At 41.4% G+C, this 22,609-nt stretch overlaps 1 protein-coding gene across 4 annotated transcripts in view; it reads right to left on the bottom strand.

Annotated features, from left to right (window-relative positions):
- LOC105477635 (importin 5) overlaps window positions 1–19,094 on the bottom strand; it is a 67,610-nt gene extending 48,516 nt beyond the window's left edge. The window contains exons 1-3 of one of the 4 annotated variants that reach the window (XM_011734202.3): window positions 18,987–19,037; window positions 18,506–18,585; window positions 3,792–3,902 (exon numbers count right to left, since the gene is read on the bottom strand). In XM_011734202.3, the coding sequence (XP_011732504.1) occupies window positions 3,792–3,841 (50 nt within the window). In that variant the 5' untranslated portion in view covers window positions 3,842–3,902; window positions 18,506–18,585; window positions 18,987–19,037. Of the gene's footprint in view, window positions 1–3,791; window positions 3,903–18,505; window positions 18,586–18,986 lie in introns of those variants that run through there. The other 3 variants (XM_024791526.2, XM_024791528.2, XM_011734207.3) reach the window with 3 other exon arrangements.
- Window positions 19,095–22,609: the final 3,515 nt, after the last annotated feature.

A 22,609-nucleotide genomic window follows, 5' to 3' on the forward strand; every position in this document is an offset into this window, starting at 1 on the left:
CCTAGCACTTTGGGAGGCAGGTGGATCCCCTGAGGTCAGGAGTTTGAGACCAGCCTGGCCAACAGGGCGAGACTCCATCTCTGCTAAAAATACAAAAAAAATTAGCTGGGTATGGTGGTGCATGCCTGTAATCCCAGCTACTTGGGGGGCTGAGGCAGGAGAATCACTTGAACCCAGGAGACAGAGGTTGCAGTGAGCCAGTATCATGCCACTGCACTACAGCATGGGCAACAGAGCGAGACTCCTCTCAAAAAAAAAAAAAAAAAAAGAAAGAAAGAAAAGAAAATAGATATTGCATAAAGGCAGCTTGCAGCAGTATAGATTTATTTATTTCCCAAGGAGATCAAATGGTGGAAGGTAAAGAGCCTTGAACTTGAGTCTAGAGGATTTGTATCTTTAGTCTCTTACTAGCTGTGTAACCTCGAGTGCTTAATGTCACTAAGCCTCAATTTCTCATCTATAAAATGGGGATAATAAAAAGCATAATATTATTAATCATAAAAGTTCTTCTAGCATTAACCTATAATTGGAAGTAAAAATGCAAGGATAGAAAACTTTGAGTTTTGCTCACTCCGTATTCGCTGCCATTGCTTTGGCCACGTTAAAATAAAAAAACAAAAACAAAACTGCCCCAAAGTAATGTGCTTAGTGGTTTATCCTGTGAATGGCCAGCTCCTTTCCCTTGCAATTTATTGGACTTGACATTACTTCCATTAAGTGCTGGAGGCAAATTTGCTTGGAGCATTTGCAACCCCTTAAAACGAAGTCTCTCTCAGCTGATACGTGAAATCTAGGTAGGTTAGGAGTTTTGCTGTTCGGAAGTACTGCGCAGCCTGGGTGTGACCTGTTTGTAATACTGCAGGAGACAAGGCTCCTTAACTAGAGTGCATCAGAATCCTCTCCTGCTACTGCTCTTAGTTTTATGGGCTCCCATGTTGACGGGCGTGTTCTGGAAATGGGAGAAAGTTGGAGAAGTTAGGCTTGTAAGACCTCTGTGAAAGCTTTTCTCAACTGGGATAGAATTTGGTTTTGTCTGCCCTTTCTGGTTCATAGAATGCTGAATGCAAATGACATAAGAGTCTCCCAAGTGAATAATCTAATTTTTTTTAAGTTGCCTCGGGTCTCTGTGACTCCTCATCTTGGTATTTGTAAGCTCTTATGCTTTTGATATCACAATTTATTATGAGGGTCAATTTAGATGATATAAATCAAAGCGTTATAATCTGTAACTACACCAATGTAAGCTGGTGGCATTATTATTTTTATTAATAATTAACCTGGTACAATGAAAAAGAATGCTGGCTTTGTTTTCTCATCTGTAAAATTGGAATAATAGTTCTTCATAGGAGTGTTTTGAAAGTTAGGACGATATATGTAAATTCACATAGTATGGTGTCTGCATAAGTAGATACTCAATAATTATCATCTTTTATTAGTAAGATGGATTTGGGAGTTAAATGTGACCTTAAGCAAGTAATTACTCTTTTTGTTTGTTTTTTGAGAGCTGGGCCCTTGCTATATTGCCCAGGACAGTCTTGAACTCCTGGGTTCAAGCGATCCTCCCACCTCGGCCTCCCAAAGTGCTGGGATTACAGGCTTGAGCCAGCATGCCTGGCCTTAAACAAGTAATGACTCTTAAAGCTGCATCTGGTGCATAGTCATGTGCATCCCATTTCTGTTTATATAAAATCTACTTGCATATTTTCTGTTGGTCTCCCAATTGTGCAGAGTAAAATGGTATATGGAATGGATTACCCATCTTCAGTAGACACTTGGCTGATAAGTAAGATTTCTGACTCTAATATTGATGTTTTCTACTGCCTAGATAAGAGCCACAAAAAAATTGGGAACGATTGAAAAATTGTTTATTGAAAATATGCTGAACTATTCACATTTTTTTTCAACTGCTTTTTTATCAAAACTTTCAAGTTCCTGCTCTGAAGCAGTCTGTTACATACAGTCAGTGCACCCCAGCCAGGGGCAAGTGGGACCCTATCAGTCCTGAAGGACATTGTGCACAATAGGCCCTCAGTAAATTGTGGAATGGAACACAGGCCAGGGAAATTTTGACTTGATTGTCTTCTTTTGTGCCCTTTCTTAGTTTTATATTTGAGATTCAGCGGATATCTGCAGGTGGAGGGACTGATTTTAGGGAGGCTGGGAGCAGAGGCTCCAGAGCCGGCCAATGTGCAAGTTCAAATGATAGCTTCACAACCTACATGCTGTGTGATCTTGCCCAAGTTAACCTTCCTCAAGCCCAGTTTCCTCTTCTCTGAAGTGGGCGTAATAGAAGTTGTTTTTTTTTTTTTTTTTTTTTTTTTTTTGAGACGGAGTCTGGCTCTGTCGCCCAGGCTAGACTGCAGTGGCCTGATCTCAGCTCACTGCAAGCTCCGCCTCCCGGGTTCACGCCATTCTCCTGCCTCAGCCTCCCGAGTAGCTGGGACTACAGGCGCCTGCCACCTCACCCGGCTAGTTTTTTTGTATTTTTTAGTAGAGACGGGGTTTCACCATGTTAGCCAGGATGGTCTCGATCTCCTGACCTCATGATCCGCCCGTCTCGGCCTCCCAAAGTGCTGGGATTACAGGCTTGAGCCACCGCGCCCGGCCAATAGAAGTATTTTTTACTACTGACTAAAATACCTGGCAGTAGTGCCGGGCACAGAGTAAATGCTTAATAAATAGTGGCTGTCATTGCTAATACAGATTGCAACCTCTAAAATTTGTAACTTTAATTTTGATTGGACATCTACCTGTTAGACTATTGCATTTTTATATTTCCATTATATAAGTGATCATGTTACAGGAATGCATAATAATTGTGGTTAAGAAAAAGATCAAGTTTGATTTGATTATCACAGAGCATTTAAAGGCTCTTTCCAACTTTCAATACTACAGTTGCAATGCCCATTATGGTATCCACTAGCCATTATGACTGTTGACCAATTGAAAATATGGCGTGTTCGAGCTGAGATATGCTTTTTTTTTTTTTGAGATGGAGTGCCACTCTGTCGCCCAGGCTGGAGTACAGTGGCACAATCTCGGCTCACTGCAACCTCTGCCTCCTGGGTTCAAACGATTCTCCTGCCTCAGCCTCCTGAGTAGCTGGGATTACAGGCGCCCGCCACCATGCCTGGCTAATTTTTTTATTTTTTTATTTTTAGTAGAGATGGGGTTTCGCCATCTTGGCCAGCCTTGTCTCGAACTCCTGACTTCGCAATCCACCCGCCTCAGCCTCCCAAAGTGCTGGGATTACAGGTGTGAGCCTCTCTACCTGGCCTGAGATATACTTTAAGTGTAAAATACACAGTAAATTTCAAAGACTTAGTAGGAAATTAGGAATAACAATTTTATATTGGTCACATGTAGAAATGTTAATATATTGGGTTAAATAAAATATATTAGTTATATTTATTAATAAACTATTGTTAAATGTATTAATTTCATCTTTTTTTTTACTTGTTAAAATATGGCTACTAGAAACTTTAAAATTGCATATGTGATTTGTATTTGTGGCTAGTATTATATTTCGATTGGGCGGTGCTTTGCTAAAATAGCCAACTAGCTACACATACGTGTCCTACATATTTTGTACATTGACATTTAGGAAGTGACTTTTGGGTGGGTGTGATGACTCACACCTGTAATCCCAGCACTTTGGGAGGCTGAGGTGGGAGGATTGCCTGAGGCCAGGAGTTCGAGACCAGCCTGGGCAACATGGTGAGAACTTGTCTCTTTAAAAACAAAAACAAAAACAAAACAGGAAGTGACTTTCCCCAGGTGAAATCAGTTACCTTACTGTGTTTTCTGTTGCTTCCAGTTTTCCAACTTGATCCTCAGGCATTTGAAGACATGGTACAGTACTTTCTGAGTAGTGTTCCTTGCTTAGGAATTTCTTTCCTCTGCTGGTTTGACAGAAAAAGAATGGCAGACCATTAGATGCTACTTAATTTTGAAGATGATATTCTTAAAAATCACATCTGATTTTGAAGAATAAATCCTTATAAGTTAAATCAAAGACTGGTTGAGAGTTGGAGAAAACAAAAGTATCTTTTATTTTCTTGATGTTAATAGTTTTCATTTCATTAAGTGGATTTTTAAAAATCATTTGTTGCATTTTAAAACCTGAAATAAAAATATACTTAGCAGAGGCCAGATGCGGTGGCTCTTGCCTGTAATCCCAACACTTTGGGAGGCTGAGGCGGGTGGATCACGAGGTCAGGAGATCAAGACCATCCTGGCTAACATGGTGAAACCCCGTTTCTACTAAAAATACAAAAAAAATTAGCCTGGTGTGGTGGCAGGTGCCTGTAGTCCCAGCTACTCGGGAGGCTGAGGCAGGAGAATGGTGTGAATCTGGGAGGCAGAGCTTGAAGTGAGCTGAGATGGTGCCACTGCACTCCAGCCCGGGTGACAGAGCAAGACTCCGTCTCAAAAAAAAAAAAAAAAAAAAAAAAAAAAAAATATATATATATATATATATATATATATATATATACACATATACACTTAGCAGAAATATTTCATTTCTAAGTTAGCTGTTTTTTCTTAGAACACAAATAGGTCAAAAAAAAAAAAAAAAAGAAAGTAAAAGGATAGAAAAAGACACACCATGCAAACAGTATTCAAAAGCAGATACACAGCCCGGACAACATAGCGAAAACCCATCTCTACTAAAAATACAAACGTTGCTGGGCGTAGTGGCAGGCGCCTGTAATCCCAGCACTTTGGGAGGCCAGGGTGGGTGGATCACTTGAGGTCGGGAGTTTAAGACCAGTCTGTCCAACATGGTGAAATCCTGTCTCTACTAAAAATACAAATGTTAGTTAGCTGGGCGTAGTGGCAGGCGACTGTACTCTCAGCTACTCAGGAGGCTGAGGTATGAGAATTGTTTGAATTTGGGAGGCAGAGGCTGTAATGAGCTGAGATGGTGCCACTGCCCTCCAGCCTGGGTGACAGAGCAAGACTCCATCTCAAAAAGACAAAAAACAAAAGCAGGCGGAATGGCTCTTTTCATTTTAGACAAAATAAATTTTAAGACAAAAAATGTCATTAGAGATAAAGAGGACATTTTTATAATAAAAAAGTCAATCAGGAAGATAGAACAGTTTTAAACACATGTGCCTAACAGCACCAAAATACATAAAGCAAAACCTGACAGAATAGATAAGAAATAGATAAGCCACCAAAAATAGTTTGAGACTTCAGTTCCCACCTTTCAATAACTCATAGGATAACTGGATAGATCAATGATAAATGGAAGACAAAGAACAAGATAAACCAACTACACCTAAAAGACAAGCGTAAGACACCACCCAAAAGCAGCAGAGTAAACATTTTCCTCAAGTGAATATGAAACATTCTCCAGGATAGACCATATGTTAGGCCGTAAAACAAACTTCAGTCAATGTTAAAGGATTGAAACCATACAAAGTATGTTCTCTGACCACAACAGAATAACATTAGAAATCAAGAACAAAAGGAAATTTGAGAAATTCACAAGAGATTAAACTGCATACTCCTAAATAACAAGTGGGTCAAAGAAGAAATCACAAGATGACCTGGCACAGCGCCTCGTGTCTCTAATCACAGTGCTTTGGAAGGCTGAGGTGGGAGGATCCTTTGCGCCCAGGAATTAAAAGTTACAGTGAGCAACGATCGCACCACTGCATTCCAATCTGGGTGACAGACAGAGTGAGACCCCTTCTCTATATTGAAAAAAAAATCACAAGAGAAATTAGAAAATACTTTGAGATGAATGAAAATGAAAATATAAGGTACCAAAACGTATGGGATAGCAGTGATAGCAATGCTTATAGGGACATTTTGAGCTGTCCCTATGAATTAGAAAAGAAGAAATCAATAACCTACTTTCTTAGATACTAAAGAAAGAAGGGCAAACTAAATCTACAACAAGCAGAAAGAAAGAAAGCCAGGAAGAAAGAGAAAGAAAGAAGACTAAAAAGGAAATAAATGAAATAGAAAATTTAAAAAGAGAAACTAAAAATAACCGAAAATTGTTTCTTTGAGAAGATCAACAAAATTCACAAACTTTTGGCTGTACTGACCAAGAAAAAAAAGGGGAGACTCAAATACTAAAATCAGGAATGAAAGAGGAGACATCACTACCCAGCTTTCAGAAATAGAAAAACTTATAAGAGAATACTCTACACAATTGTGTGCTAACAAATTATATACCCTAGAGGAAATGGACACATTTCTAGAATGCAAATCAAGAGTGATTCATGAAGAAATAGAAAATATGAATAAATCTACAGCAAGTAAAACTATTGAATTAGTTATTTTATTTTATTTTATTATTTTTTGAGACAGAGTCTTGCTCTGTCACCCAGGCTGGAGTGCAGTGGCGTGATCTTAGCTCATGCAACCTCCGCCTCCCTGGTTCAAGCAATTGTCCTGCCTTAGCCTCCCAAGTAGCTGGGACTATAGGCACACACCACCACACCCGGCTAATTTTTATGTTTTTAGTAGAGACAGGGTTTCACCATATTAGTCAGGTTGGTGTTGAACTCCTGACCTCAGGTGATCCACCGGCCTCGGTCTCCCAAAGTGCTTTGATTACAGACGTGAGCCACCGTACCCAGCCGAATTAGTAATTTTAAAAGTCACAAAGAAAAATGACTTTACTGGTGAATTTTACCAAACATTTAAACAGCAATTAACACCATTCCTCCTCAAACTTTGCCAGAAAATAGAAGCAGAGTGAAGATGTACTAAATCATTTTATAAGGCCAGTTGTGCCCTGATGCCAAAACCAAAAAAAACTGTAGACCAATATTGACACAAAAATTCTAAACAAAATACTAGCAAACTGAATTAAACAACATATAGAGAGGATTACCTACCATGACCAAGTGAAATTTATCTGAGGAATGAAAGGTTGGCATAACATATGAAAATCAATGTAATATACCATATTAATAAAGCATAAAAAGTATATGAGCATCTCAATTGATGCGGGATAAGCTTTTCACAGAATCCAATCCCTTTTCATTATTAAAATACTCAACAAACTAGGAATAAAGAGGAATTTCCTCAACTTCATAAAAGCCATCTGTGACAGACTCACAGCTAATATCATATTTAGTTGAGAAAAACTGGATGCTTTCTCCCTGAGATGAAGACAATAATGTCTATTCTCACCATTTTTATGCAATATTTTACTGGATGTTCTGTGTGTGTGTATATTTATATGTGTGTGTGTGTGTGTGTGTGTATATATATATATATATATTTTTTTTTTTTTTTTTTTTTTTTTTTTTTTTTGAGAGGGAGCCTTGCTCTGTCACCCAGGCCGGAGTGCAGATCTCAGCTCACTGCAACCTCCGCCTGCCTGATTCAAGCAATTCTCCTGCCTCAGCCTCCTGAGTAGCTGGGATTAAGGCACGTGCCACCACACCCAGCTAATTTTTTATTTTTAGTAGAGATGGGGTTTCACCATGTTGGCCAGGCTGGTTTCGATCTCTGTCATGACCTCATGATCTGCCTGCCTCGGCCTCCCCAAAGTGCTGGGATTACAGGTATCAGCCACCGTGCCCGGCCTGGTAGTTCTATCTCTATTCACAGGTGACGTGATTTCGTATAGACAGAATCCTAAGGAATTCACACAAGCACACACACACACATAAACTATTAGAACAAACAAAGCAAGTTCAGCAAGGTTGCAGGAGACAAGATCAATATATAAAAATCAATTGTAATTCCATATTCTAGCAATAAACAATTCAAAAATGAAATCAAGAAAACAGTTTTATTTACAATAGCATCAGAAGAGATAAGACTCAGTAACAAAATAACAGTGACTTTCACAGAACTGTAGAACTTGTATGCTGAAAATTATAAAACATTGGAAGAAATTAGGAAAGATCTAAATAGATGGAAACACATTCTATATGCATGAATTGGGAGATTTATTATTATTAACATGGTGATACCCCCATCCCTTGATCTATAGATTCAAGGTAATCCCAATTTAAATTTCAACTGCCTGTGTTTTTCAGATATGGACAAGCTGATTCTTTTTTTTTTTTTTTAATTTGACTTTCAGTTCTGAGATACATGTGCAGAACGTGCAGGTTTGTTACAAAGGTATACATGTGCCATGGTGGTTTGCTGCACCCATCAACCCATCATCTAGGTTTTAAGCCCCATATGCATTAGGTATTTGTCCTAATGCTCTCCCTCCCTTTGTCCCCCATCCCCTGACAGGCCCTGGTGTGTGATGTTCCCCTCCTGTGTCCATGTGTTCTCATTGTTCAGTTCCCACTTAGGAGTGAGAACCTGTGGTGTTTGGTTTTCTGTTCCTGTGTTAGTTTACTGAGAATGATGGCTTCCAGCTTCATCCATGTCCCTGTAAAGGACATGAACTCATTCTTTTTTATGGCTGCATAGTATTCCATGGTGTATATATGCCACATTTTCTTTATCCAGTCTATCACTGATGGACATTTGGGTTGGTTCCAAGTCTTTGCGATTGTAAATAGTGCTGCAGTAAACATACGTGTGCATGTGTCTTTATAGTAGAATGATTTATAATCCTTTGGGTATATACTCAGTAATGGGATTGCTGGGTCAAATGGTATTTGTGGTTCTAAATCCTTGAGGAATCACCACACTGTCCCTATTTAAGAAATGGTGCTGGGAAAACTGGCTAGTCATATGCAGAAAACAGCAACTGGACCCATTCCTTACACCTTATACAAAAATTAACTCAAGATTTTAAAACCTAAAACCTAAAACCATGAAAACCCTAGAAGAAAACCTAGGCAATATCATTTAGGACATAGGCATGGGCAAAGACTTCATGACTAAAACACCAAAAGCAATTGCAACAAAAGCCAAAATTGACAAATAGGATCTAATTAAACTAAAGAGCTTCTGCACAGAAAAGAAACTATCCTCAGAGTGAACAGGCAGCCTACAGAATGGGAGAAAATTTTTGTAATCTATCCACCTGACAAAGGGCTAATACACAGAATCTACAAAGAACTTAAACAAATGTACAAGAAAAAAGCAACCCCATGAAAAAGTGGGCAAAAATATGAACAGATGCTTCTCAAAAGAAGACATTTATGTGGCCAACAAACATGAAAAAAAGCTCATCGTCACTGGTCATTAGAGAAATGCAAATCAAAACCACAGTGAGATACCATCTCATGCCAGATAGAATGGCGAGCATTAAAAAGTCAGGAAACAACAGATGCTGGCGAGGCTGTGGAGAAATAGGAATGCTTTTACACTGTTGGTGGGAGTGTCAATTGGACAAACTGATTCTAAAAATTCATCTAGAGTTGCAAGAGACTCTGAGTAGCCAAAGCAGTTGAAAAAAACAGAATTCGAAGGATTAAGAGTTGATGAATTCAAGGCTTACTATAGAGCTATAATAATGGCCAGGTGCAGTGGCTCACACCTATAATCCCAGCACTTTGAGGGGCCGAGGTGGGCAGATCATGAGGTCAGGAGATCGAGACCATCCTGGCCAACATGGTGAAACCCCATCTCTACTAAAGTACACAAAATTATCTGGGTGTGGCGGTGCGTGCCTGTAGTCCCAGCTACTTGGGAGGCTGAGGTAGGGGAATTGCTTGAACCCGGGAAGTGGAGGTTGCAGTGAGCTGAGATTCCATCACTGCACTCCAGCCTGGCGACAGAGCTAGACTCCGTCTCAAAAAAAAAAAGCTATAATAATTACACTGTGTTACTGGCATAAGGATAGACATATAGATCAATGGAATTGAATAGTGACTCCAGAAATAAACCTTACATGTGTTGTCAGATTGATTTTTGACAAGGGTACTGTGATGGTTAATTTTATGTTTCAGCTTGGCTAGGCTGTTGGAGCCCAGTTGTTTGGTCAAACAGCAGTCTAGATGTTGCTGGAAAAGTATCTGTGGATACAATTTAACATTTATAATCAGTTGACTTTAACTAAAGCTAATTACCCTCCACAAGGTGGGTGGGCTTCATCTAATCAGTTGAAGGCCTTAATAGCAAAGATGGAGGTTTCTGGGGGAAGAAACACTTCTGCTACAAGACCACAGCACAGAAACCCTGACTGAATCTCTACCTGCTGGCTTGCCCTTCAGATTTCAAACTCAAGACTGAAACATCAACTCATACCTGAATTTCCAGCCTGCTAGCCTGCCCTGCAGGGTTTGAACTTGCCATCTCTCATAATTATGTAGCAGAGTCCTTAAAATAAATGTCCATCTATCTACCTTTTTTTTTTTTTTTTTTGAGACAGTTTCACTCTGTTACCCAGACTGGAGTGCAGTGGTGCAATCTTGGCTCACTGCAACCTCTGCCTCCCAGGCTCAAGTGATTCTTGTGCCTTAGCCTCCTGAGTAGCTGGGGCTACAGACGTGCCTCACCATACCCAGCTAATTTTTTGTATTTTTAAAAGAGACAGGGGTTTCACCATGTTGGCCAGGCTGGTCTCGAACTCCTGATCTCAAGTGATCTGCCTGCCTGGGCCTCCCAAAGTGCTGGGATTGCAGGTGTGAGCCACTGTGCCCAGCCTATCTATTTCTTATTGGTTCATTTTCTCTTGAGGACCCTGGCTAATATAGGAGCCATGACTGTTCACTGTGGAAAGATTGTTGCCGGTACAACTTGATATCCACATGCATTAAAATGAAGCTGGACCCATACTTCACGTCATAAAAACTTCACAATGGATCATAGACTAAACATAAGAGCTAAAACTATACTATTCTTACAAGGAAATATAGGACTAAATCTTCATCGCTTTGGGGTAGGCAATCATTTTTTAGCTATGACAGCAAAATCACAAAAGGCTGAAGAGAAAAATAGATACATTGAACTTGACAAAATTAAAACCTTTGTGCTTTTAAGGACACCATCAAGAAAGTGAAAAGACAACCCACAGAATGAGAGAAAATATATGCAAATAATATATATTGTTTGAGACAAAGTCTCACTCTGTCACCCAGGCTGGAATGCAGTGGCATAATCTCAGCTCACTGCAGCCTCCACCTCCCAGGTTCAAGCGATTCTCCTGCCTCAGCCTCCAGATTAGCTGGGATTACAGGTGTGTGCCACCATGCCCATTTAATTTTTGTATTTTTAGTAGAGACAGACTTTCGCCATGTTGGCCAGGCTGGTCTTGAACTCCTGACCTCCAGTGATCCACACTCACTTTGGTCTCCCAAAGTGTTGGGATTACAGGCGTGAGCCACTGCGCCTGGCCACAAATCATATATCTTATAAGGGACTTATATCCAGGATATATAAAAAACCCGAAAAAAGACAACCCAAGTAAAAAATGGGTAAAACATTTGAATAGACATTTCTCCAGAGAAAATATACATATAGCCAATAAGCATATGAAAAGATGTGCAACATCGTTCATCATTAGGGAAATGCAAATCAAAACCACAATGTAAGATACCACTTCATACCCAATAGAATGGCTTTAATAAAAAAAGGCAATAGCAAGCGTTGACAAGAATGTGGAGAAATTCAAATGCTCATACTTTGCTGATAGGAACATAAAATGGCACAGCCAATTTGGAAAACAGTCTGAATTAGCTGGGTGTGGTGGTGCATGCCTATAATTCCAGCTACTCGAGAAGCTAAGGCCTCTCAAATCACTTGACCCCGGGAGGCGGAGGTTACGGTGAGTCGAGATCGCACCATTTGCACTCCAGCCTGAGTTACTGTTTGACTCAGTAATTTCACTCCTACATATACATGCAAGAGAAAAGAAAACATATGTCCACACAAAAGCTTGTACATGCATGTTCATGGCAACATTATTCACGATAGCCAAAAAGTGTCCATTCAACTGTCCATCCACTGGTGAATGGATAAACAAAATGTGGTCTAACTGTACAAGGAAATACTACTTAGCAATAAAAGAATAAAGTAACGATACATGTAACAACATGGGTGAACCTTAAACTCATTAGATTGCCTGAAAGAAGTCAGACACAAAGACCACACATTTTTTTGGTCCCACTTATGGGACCAAATGTCTAGCATCAGCACATCCATAGACAGTTGATTGGTGCTTGCCATGTGCCTGGGCATGGGGTGGGTAGGGAATCAGTGAGTGCGAGTAGGTATGGAGTTTTCTTTTAGGGTGAGGAAAGAGTGATAGTGATGAATGCGCAACCCACTGAATATACTAAACACTCCATTGTACAGTTTAAAAGGTTGAACTTTAGGCTGGGTGCAGTGGCTCATGCCTGTAATCCCAGCACTTTGGGAGACTGAGGCGGGTGGATCACCTGAGGTCAGGAGTTCGAGACCAGCCTAGCCAACATGGGGAAACGCTGTTTCTACTAAAAGTACAAAAATCAGCTGGGCGTAGTGGTGGGCGACTGTAATCCCAGCTACCCAGGAGGCTGAGGCAGGAGAATTGCTTGAACCCAGGAGGCAGAGGTTGCAGTGAGCCGAGATCACACCACTGCACTCCAGCCTGGGTAACAAGAGTGAAACATCATCTCAAAAATAAATAAATAAATAAATAAAAGTTAAAATAAAATAAAGTAAAAGTTTGAACTTTATGGTATATGAGTATCTCAATAAAGCTATTATATTAAAAATAGATTTCTTTGGAGAGCTGAAGGATATTGATTTAGACCTCAATAACTGATTTTTCCCCCTATCTTTCACGGTATTTTTACCTCAGTTCTGAATCCCTGGATAACCATTCATAACCTTCAAACCTCGGAGAATTCCTAAAACAGTGTTTGTGGAGAGGGAGAATGGGGAGATTCAGATATGATTTGGCCTGTAGACTTTCCTTCCTATCTTTTTGCTACTTATAGCAAGTATCTTACAATTTGGACACATGACATACACATTTCACCTCCTGCATTATGAGGACGTACATAATGGAGTCTGAATTGTGACACTGATCCGCATCTCATAGTTGCAGCTATTGGCAGGATGAATTTTTAGTCATCCACAGTTAATGAGGAACAAATGAAAAGGACCTTATAATGGTTCATAGGCTTCAATTCCACCCACCCTATATGTAGTACTGCTTGATGCCACACTTAACTGCAGCAGTATATGTTTAATGAACGTTTCCTTCATTCATTTGTTTAGAAAAATATTAGGCACCCCCTCTGTGGGAGGTGCTGCTAGGCTGTGGGGATTCCAGGGGGAGCACGCAGACAGGGTTCCCACCTTCAGGGAGCTTAGCTCTTTTGAAAGAATTCAGATAATAAACAAGTAAACTGATAAGATACTTACGTATAGTTATAGGTGAAAAAAGAAGATAATGGAATCACAAATGACTGGATTGGGGGTGGGGTCATACCCTAGGGACACAGTCTTTTCTTTTTTTTTCTTTGAGACAGAGTCTTGCTCTGTCGCCCAGGCTGGAGTGCAGTGGTGCTATCTAGGCTCACTGCAACCTCCGCCTCTCGGGTTCAAGCGATTCTTCTGTCTCAGCCTCCTGAGTAGCTGGGACTACAGGTACGCACCACCACGCCTGGTTAATTATTTTTTTATTTTTATTTTTATTTTTTGTATTTTAATAGAGACGGGGTTTCACCATGTTGGCCAGGCTGGCCTTGAACTCCTGATTCATGATCTACCCACCTTAGGCTCCCAGAGTGCTGGGATTATAGGCATGAGCCACCGTGCCTGGCTGGGACAGTCTTTTGAGAGGAGGTGACAATGAAAGATGAGGCAAGTGAAGAAATGGGGGAGGCTCTCTCAAGCAGAGGTGACAATACGAAGGACAGAGGCAAAAACAAATTGGGGTATTCCAGGAGGGAAAGAAGGGGATAGCTAAAGCTAAGAGGGTTGGGAGGCCAGCAGAGGCCAGATCACCCAGGGCACTCTGATAGTTCAGCAGTGTGTTCTGCTAATAGGGCATTGTGATGGTTCTGTAGTGTGACTTGTTCTCTCTCTCTCTCTCTCTTTTTTTTTTTTTTGAGACAGAGTCTTGCTGTGTCACCCAGGCTGGAGTGCAGTGGCGTGATCTTGGCTCATTTCAACCTCTGCCTCCTAAGTTCAAGCAATTCTCCTGCCTCAGCCTCCCGAGTAGCTGGGATTACAGGTGCCTGCCACCTCGCCTGGCTAATTTTTGTATTTTTAGTAGAGATGGGTTTCACCATGTTGGCCAGGCTGGTCTTGAACTCCTGACCTCAGGTGATCCGCCCGCCCAGCCTCCCAAAGTGCTGGGGTTACAGGCATGAGCCACTGTGTCCTGCCTCTTGTAGTGTGACTTGTTCTAGGGGAAAGGGGAATCCAGTGGAGGGTTAAAAAAGAGATCTGACCTGAAAACCTTTCAAATTTCAAAGATCATCTTGGCTGCAGTATGGGGTGGGGTGGGATGGGGTGGGATGTGGCTTGGACCCCTTTTTTTTTTGAGATAGCTTTCTTTTGGAAATAGAGCTGGACAGAGGGTGCAGAGGCCGATCCAAGGTTTGTGAGGCCTAATCATACAGTTTGAGGGCCTTCTATAAGAAAAATTAAAAACTAAACACAAAGTGAGATAGAAGACCCTGCAATGAGATAACACAAAAATGAGATAGAGGGTCCTGAGCAAGGGAGAGGCCCCGACACTGAAGCTTCTGGAGTTTCATGGTGAGTCCCCCCAGCGGTGGGGGTGAGGTCGGGAGAGATCAAGAATGCCCAGGTTTTGTGACTGAGCAACTTGTGATGCCATTAAGCTGAGAAAGAGGTGTTTGGGGTAAGGTCTGCAGAGAAGAGCTGGGTTTCCTTCGTGGCACTTTTGTGGTACCCAGGAAACAGCCATGTGGCTGAGGATAGAGGGACAATGGAACCCAGGAAGAGGGCAAGGCTGGAAATGGCAAGCCATCACTTTCATGGCATTTAAAGTTGTGGAAGTGGACGACATCAGGTTGGAAAGAGAAAAGAGAGCCAAGCAATCAGCCGCAAGACGACTCCACCTGAGGCCAGGCCATGGCGGTTTCTAGTTTATATCTAGTCCAAATATAATAGCATATTTAACATTAGTCACTTTAAGCTCTAATTCTCTTTTTCGCTCTGATCGCAAGGATTTCTTTCTTTACTTTTTTTTTTCTGAGACAGAGTCTCATCCTGTCTCACTCTGTCACCCAGGCTGGAGGGCAGTGGCACGATCTCGGCTCACTGCAATCTCTACCTCCTGGGTTCAAGCGATTCTCCTGTCTCAGCCTCTAGAGTAGCTGGGATTACAGAAGACAGGGTTTCTTTAACATTTAAGGAATCCACTGATCTACTTCTGGAATCTTCAGATATAAAAAAGAGAAGGAATCCACTAATGCATGTAAGGATAGTGGGCTGAACAAGTAGGCACTAATGATCAAAACTAGTCAATTCAAAAAATTATTTGATCAAAGAATTGTTTATTTTTATTGTTTTTATTTTTATTTTTTCCTATACTTCAGGAGTAGTAGGATTTACTTTGTGCCAAGGAAATAACTAGTTTTCTGTAAATTGTCTTCAACCATTCAGGCCTCCTGCCAGCTAATGTAATTCTCCACCTCTCACTGAGAAACATTGTTTAACAATATGGAATGATCATTTAAAGAACCTAGATCAGGCTGAGTGTGGTGGCTCATGCCTGTAATCCCAGGACTTTGGGAGGTAGGTGGATATCACCTGAGGTCAGGAGTTCGAGACCAGCCTGGCCAACATGGTGAAACCCTGTCTCTACTAAAAATATAAACAAAATTAGCCAGGTGTGGTGGTGCAGGCCTATAGTCTCAGCTACTCAGGAGGCTGAAGTGGGGGAATTGCTTGAACTGGGGAGGTGGAGGCTGCAATGAGCTGAGATCACGCCACTGCACTCCAGCCTGGGCAACAGAATGAGATGCCATCTCAAAAAAAAAAAAAAAAAGATGTTAGATCAAACTAATATTAAGAGGTCAAAAGACCATCTTCTTCCCATCTTAATCTAAAGATTTGTCTAGTTTTGTTTATACACTTAAGTTTTCATTTGATTATTCAGAGGGATAATAAACCCTACCCTTTTAAAGAATGTGGGAGTGAGTGGGAAAAGTAGGAATGCGTTTTAAAGTCTATCTGCCATGTAAAATCAGTGATATTGGACCCGTGTGATAAGAATGCTTGTTTTACATGGCTTCAGCTATCCATAGACCCAGCATTTTCTCTTCAAACATAGCTACATTTAGAAAATCTTAATATAGCTTAAAATAGGAATTTTGGTATTTGGACCTGGACACTGCCAATATAAAGGGATCCCATTATGTTATGATGTTATTATTCAAGCTGGTTGGAGTCAGTTTGCAGAGACTCCTATTCCACCAATCACTTGGCTTGTGTGAATTGACTATTTACTGGCTGTGAGATTGAGGATAAGGGCTAAATCTTTTCTAATAAGAGGACTATTTAAAAACCAGAAGAAAATCATACATTTCAGCTGCGAACTTTAGGAGAAACTTTAGAGAAAAGATTCTGTACATATCTTTAGTTTCATATGGTAATAGGTTATAAAACATATGAAATCAAAGTAAAGAGCTAGAAGTGATGGGGTACTGTTAAAATAGGGTGCTCAGGGAAGATCTTCCTGAGGGTGAGATCTAACAATGTATTGCTTTATGAAAATTAATTTTCTGGTAGAGCAAAGATATTTAAAAGATTAGTATTAAAAATAAAAATGCTCAACCTACTTTCTTATGACTTCTGTAAAAAAGTACTTTTTTATATGTCAGATTTCTAAGTTATAATAATAACACAACATTCTGATTTCTTTCTGTGTTTGAGTGATAACCTTCTATGCTTTATCTTATTTAATTCTCATATGTAACCAATGATCCTTCAACCGTTTTGTCAAGAAAACTCTTTAAACATGTATTCATTCCTTCCTGGCCTTTTGAAACCTTTTGAAACACTGAATTATTTTTCACCTTTCCAGAGCGGGGCATATAGGATAGAAGTTGGCCCTTGGGGTCAGGGGATCCTGGCTGTAGTTGCAGCTTCCCCCTTAACTAGCTGTGATTCTGAACTGGGTTCTCCATGCTTCCCAAAGCCTCATCTGTAAATTTCCTCATCCGTAAATTGGGAGAGTTGGACACCTCCCTAGGGGACCCTCCCAGCTCCAGCGTCTAAGGACCATCAAGTCGGTTATGTCACTGGGTTGTAGGAGATTGGTGGATACAGAGGACACTTAGGCTTGCTTGCCCTGAAGTGAAATTGTTCTGGAACTCTGGAATTTCAACTCTTATATTTCTGCCTGTGTTTTGGAAGTGTTTTCCCTGCTCATTTTCTCCATCAGATAGTGTCGTTTATTGTAGTTGCCAACATAAAATGACAGCTGTCTCCACTTGTCAGCTGCTCTTATCATCTGGTTTGCTGTGTGCTTTGGAAGGCAGATGACCAAGCACGTATGAACTAGGCACAAGAGCATATGAACCTGGCACAGAGAAGACAGCTGAGGATATTTCCTGTAGAGTAGCATGTGTGAATTTGGTAAGGTATTTGGCCACTTAGGTATTTTTCTTTTTCTTCTTCTTTTATTTATTTTTTTTGAGATAGGGTCCCACTCTGTAACCCAGGCTGGAGTGCAGTGGCAGTCGTGGCTCACTGCAGTCTTGACCTCCCCAGCTCAAGGAATCCTCTCACCTCAGCCTCCTGAGTCCCTGGGACTACAGATGCATTCCACCATGACTGGCTAATTTTTTCTATATTTTGTCTCACTATGTTGCCTAGGCTGACCTCAAACTCCTAGGCTCAAGTGATCCTCCCACCTCAGCCTCCCAAAGTGCTGGGATTATAGGTGTGAGCCACTGTGCATGGCCGGTATTTTTCATTTGGAGGTTTATAACTGCATTCCAGAATTTTCACTCTACTGGAAAACTAACAGAATGCTCCAGTACAAATCTGTCTCACATACTAGTTAGTGTCTTTGAGGTTCCATCACAGACAAATGACAGAGGAAAGCAAAGCTGTTTAGGAAGGTCTAAATTGAACATTCTATAATAAAGGCGTTCCCATTTCACAAGTCCCTGGTATCTAATACTTTGTAAGATGACATTGAGCCGTTTTTACCCCTAGTTAGAGGATTAAGTTCTAGGAGAAGTTAAGCAGGTGGTTCCTTAAGTAAGTAGTCTTTGGACCACTTAGGGATTGATTTTGTTTTCCCATAATGAAAATGAATTCTGTTTTCCTTTGTTTACTTGACTTTAGTGATCTCTGAAAACTAAGATAAAATATACTCAGCCTCTGAGGGAATACAACCTTAATGTACAGAAGACAAAATAGGGACTCTGAAGATTTTAAACAGAACATCTTGAGATTTGAGAAATTAAAGGCAGTAAAAACCAGACTGCTTGTAAGCACTTTTTTTTCCCCATAGGAAAGCAGGGTAGATAATCCTGATGGGTTGGATTTCAATTAATTGGTGAATAGAAGGTAAAATGATCAAGAAACAAATATCGCAATTATAGGAGAAAATAGGAACTTTTTTGTTTTAAAGGAAATAAAGAATAGAATTCACAGTGAACAGAGACAGAATAAAATCTGATAATTCTAGACTCACTTGAGTACCACAAGGATCCCGATCAGGGAAAACAGCTGGGCCTACACATGGGTCCCGGAAAGGCTTCTCCCCGGAACCACCTAAGTGAAATAAAAACTCATTTCTGACTGTTTCAGGATGGTCACACAGACCTTTAGGGTAATAACCAACATTCTTTCGGGCAACTCTAACCAAGTGATGCCTCCTTAAGGTTTTGGAGTGAGTCCCCAGCTCATGTAAGGCATGAACCAAAGAACAATGAGCCGTCATAAAACCGTCATTGTTTCATACTTGGTTTTTGTGTAGAATGTTCTCCAAATCATTGTCTCTGACCTTTCCTTCCTCTTGGGTATGACTGTGGTGACTCCAGGAGATGAACTAAAGGGACCTCCTGGATCTCACAGGGAAAGCCTTTCCCTCCAGTACCATGCTAATTTGTTCCTTGGTGCAGATGAAATTCTTAAATGGTTTCATCTGGATGTGAGGTTTTGGGATGACTTACTGCGGTCAGAGCTGTTCCCGGCACTATGGCTGCTCCAGTTATGGGATGTCATCAGTCCCACAGTTCTGACCTCCTGGCTCAGAGACGTCACCATGGAGACACCTGGCTGCTATTGTGACCCGCAGGAGGTCAGCTGGCTCCCGCTGGTGGGCATTTCTACTGCCCACCCTGCCAGCTTCACGGGCCCACACTGCATAGACATTTTGACGTTACAGGCTAGCCCAAGCTCCCGAAGCTGTGAAAAGGAAAGGGAGCTATCTATAGGCCTTTGAGAACTTAAAACCCATGTTGCTGGGGGCCACTCCGATTGGGTACAAATGTGTCATCAAATTCCGTTTTGAAACTGTCTGAGTAGCTTCTTTACCTATAGATTTTGATTCTATTCACTACTCAATACTGAAAAGAGAAATTGATCTCTCAAATAGACAAAGATAAATTTGTATGGAAACAACAGGAAATTCCGTATTACATAAATTTATGTCAACTGGGTTTGTAATTCAATTACTTTTTCTTTTATTTTAGTGGACAAGTAATAATTACAAATATTGGCTGGGCGGGGTGGCTCATGCCTGTAATCCCAGCACTTTGGGAGGCCGAGGTGGGGGGATCATTGAGCTCAGGAGTTCAAGACCAGTCTTGGCAACATGGCAAAACCCCATTTCTATGAAAAATGCAAATATTAGATGGGTGTGGTGGTGCACACCTGTAGTCCCAGCTGCTCAGGAGGCAGAGGTGGGAGGATCATCTGAACCTGGGGAGGTTGAAGTTGCAGTGAGCTGTGATTGCACCACTGCACTCTAGCCTGGGCAACAGAGTGAGACCTTGTCTCAAAAAATAAACAATAAAAAATTGTAGATATTTATGGGATGTAATTTAATTATTATATCACAGATTAACATCAATTTTGCCCTGTATTCTCGTGGTTCTCAATGCCCTAGCTTTGTACATTTAGTTTGTTTTTTTGAAACAGATTCTCACTCTGTTGCCCAGGCTAGAGTGCAGTGGCGTGATCTCGGCTCATTGCAACCTCTGCCTTCCGGGTTCAAGAAATTCTCCTGCCTCAGCCTCCCAAGTAGCTGGGATTACAGGTGCCCACCACCATGCTCGACTAATTTTTGTATTTTAGTGGAGACAGGGTTTCACCACGTTGGCCAGGCTGGTCTCGAACTCCTGATTTGGTGATCCCCCTGCCTCGACCTCCCAAAGTGCTGGGATTACAGGTGGGAGCCACTGTGCCTGGCCTAATTTTTGTATTTTTAGTAGAGATGGGGTTTCACCATGTTAGCCAGGCTGGTCTTGAACTCCTGATTTCGTGATACCCCTCTTTCGGCCTCCCAAAGTGCTGGGATTACAGGCATGAGCCACCGCACCCAACCAGGAAACTTAAAACCATCAGATCTCGTGAGACTAATTCACTATCATGAGAACAGCACAGGAAAGACCTGCCCCTATGATTCAATTACCTCCTACCAGGTTCCTCCCATGACACATGGGAATTGTGGGAGTTACAACTCAAGATGAGATTTGGGTGGGGACACAGCCAAACCACGAGTGGCCTTATTTGCCTTTTATTCATTCTACTTCATGTAGCTATAGATGGGCTGTGAGAATCTTGGATAATTGGAAAACCCCATGGTCTTTTTTTTTTTTTTCTCTTATAAAATGTCTACCCTCTGATGATCATTTAGATATGTTGATATGTTGTCCTTCAGTTAACATTATTTTAGGATCTTTCTTTCTCTTTCTTTCTTTTCTTTCTTTCTTTCTTTTTCTTTCTTTCCTTTTCTTTCTCTTTCTTTCTTTCTTTCTCTCTCTCTCTTTCTTTCTTTCTTTCTTTCCCTTCCTCCCTCCCTCCCTCCTTCTCTTTCTTTCTTTCTTTCTTTCTTTCCCTCCTTCCTTCCTTCCTTCCTTCCTTCCTTCCTTCCTTCCTTCCTTCCTTCCTGCTTCTGCTTTTTTTTTTTTTTTGAGATAGAGTCTTACTCTGTCGCCCAGGATGGAGTGCAGTGGCATGATCTTGGCTCACTACAGCCTCCACCTCTCAGTTTCAAGTGATTCTTCTGCCTCAGCCTCCCCAGTAGCTGGGATTACAGGCACCTGCCACCATGCCTGGCTAATATTTGTATTTTTAGTAGAGACAGGGTTTCACCATGTTGATCAGGCTGGTCTCGAACTCCTGACCTTAGGTGGTCCACCCGCCTCGGCCTCCCAAAGTGCTGGGATTACAGGCATGAGCCACCAGGCTGGGCCCAGGACATTTCTTTTAATTCTGTTATACTATTAAGGGCAGTGGTATCTGTCTTAATGATGGATAATAATGTACATTGTTTTTTGTTTAAAAGAAGAGAAAGGGGGCCAGGTGCAGTGGCTGACGCCTATAATCCCAGCACTTTGGGAGGCCGAGGGGGGTTGGATCATGAGGTCAGGAATTCAAGACCAGCCTGGCCTACATGGTGAAACCCTATCTCTACTAAAGATACAAATAATTAGCCGGGTGTCGTGGTGCGCACCTGTAATCCCAGCTACTTGATAGGCTGAGGCAGGAGAATTGCTTGAACTTAGGAGGTGGAGGTTGCAGACAGCTGAGATAACACCATTGCACTCCAGCCTGAGTGACAGGGCAACTCTGTCAAAAAAAAAAAAAAAAAAAAAAAAAAAAAAAAGGAAGAGAAACGAAGAAAAGTGTTTGTCCTTATTTCTTAAAACATTCAGTGAATATTGTGTTCAAGTGATTAACTGTGGTGCCTTCAGCTGCCCCTGAAGTAGTCATAACTTTTTACTCTAACTCCTAAACGTAACACCACATCTACCCATATACAAACAGGTACATACTTATTTATTTTTTAACATCATTAGTCTTAGTTTTTTGAATGTTGAACCTGCAGGCTTTAAAAGTACAACTTAGGGCCAGGCACGATGACTCACTAGCACTTTGGGATGCCAAGGTGGGAGGATTGCCTGAGCCCAGGAGTTTGAGATCAGCCTGGGCAACATAGCAAGATCCTGCCCATACAAAAAATAAAAAATTAGCCTGGCCTGCTGGCACAAACTTGTGGTCCCAGCTACTTGGGAGGCTGAGGTAGGAGTATTGCTTGAGCCCAGGAGGTTGAGGCTGCAGTGAGCTGTGATTACTCCACTGCATGCTAGCCTGGACATTGGAGAGGGACCATGTCTCGGGAAAAAGAAAGAAAGAGAGAAAGAAAGAAAAAATCCAACTGAAAAAATATATTTAGCTGGGTGCGGTAGCTCACACCTGCACCTGTAATTCCAGCACTTAGGGAGGTCAAGGCAGGCGGATCACTTGAGGCCAGGAGTTTGAGACCAGCCTGGCCAACATGACAAAACCCTGTTTTGAGTAAAAATTCAAAAATTAGCCTGCTGTGGTGGTGTGCACCTGTAATCCCAGCTACTGAGGAAGCTGTGGCAGGAGAATCACTTGAACCTGGGAGATGGAAGTTGCAGTAAACCAAGATCGTGCCACTGCACTCCAGCCTGGGCTATAGAGAGAGAAACCTTGTCTAAAAAAAAAAAAAAAAAAAAAAAAAATTAAAGTGTTCACAACATAAATGAAGCAGCTCATTTAGAGAGGAAGGGAAATGCCTGGAAGCCAAGTGTTGGCGTTTCCA

The sequence above is a fragment of the Macaca nemestrina genome, chromosome 16 (genome assembly GCF_043159975.1).
Source record: "Macaca nemestrina isolate mMacNem1 chromosome 16, mMacNem.hap1, whole genome shotgun sequence".
NCBI classification, from domain to species: Eukaryota; Metazoa; Chordata; class Mammalia; order Primates; family Cercopithecidae; genus Macaca; species Macaca nemestrina.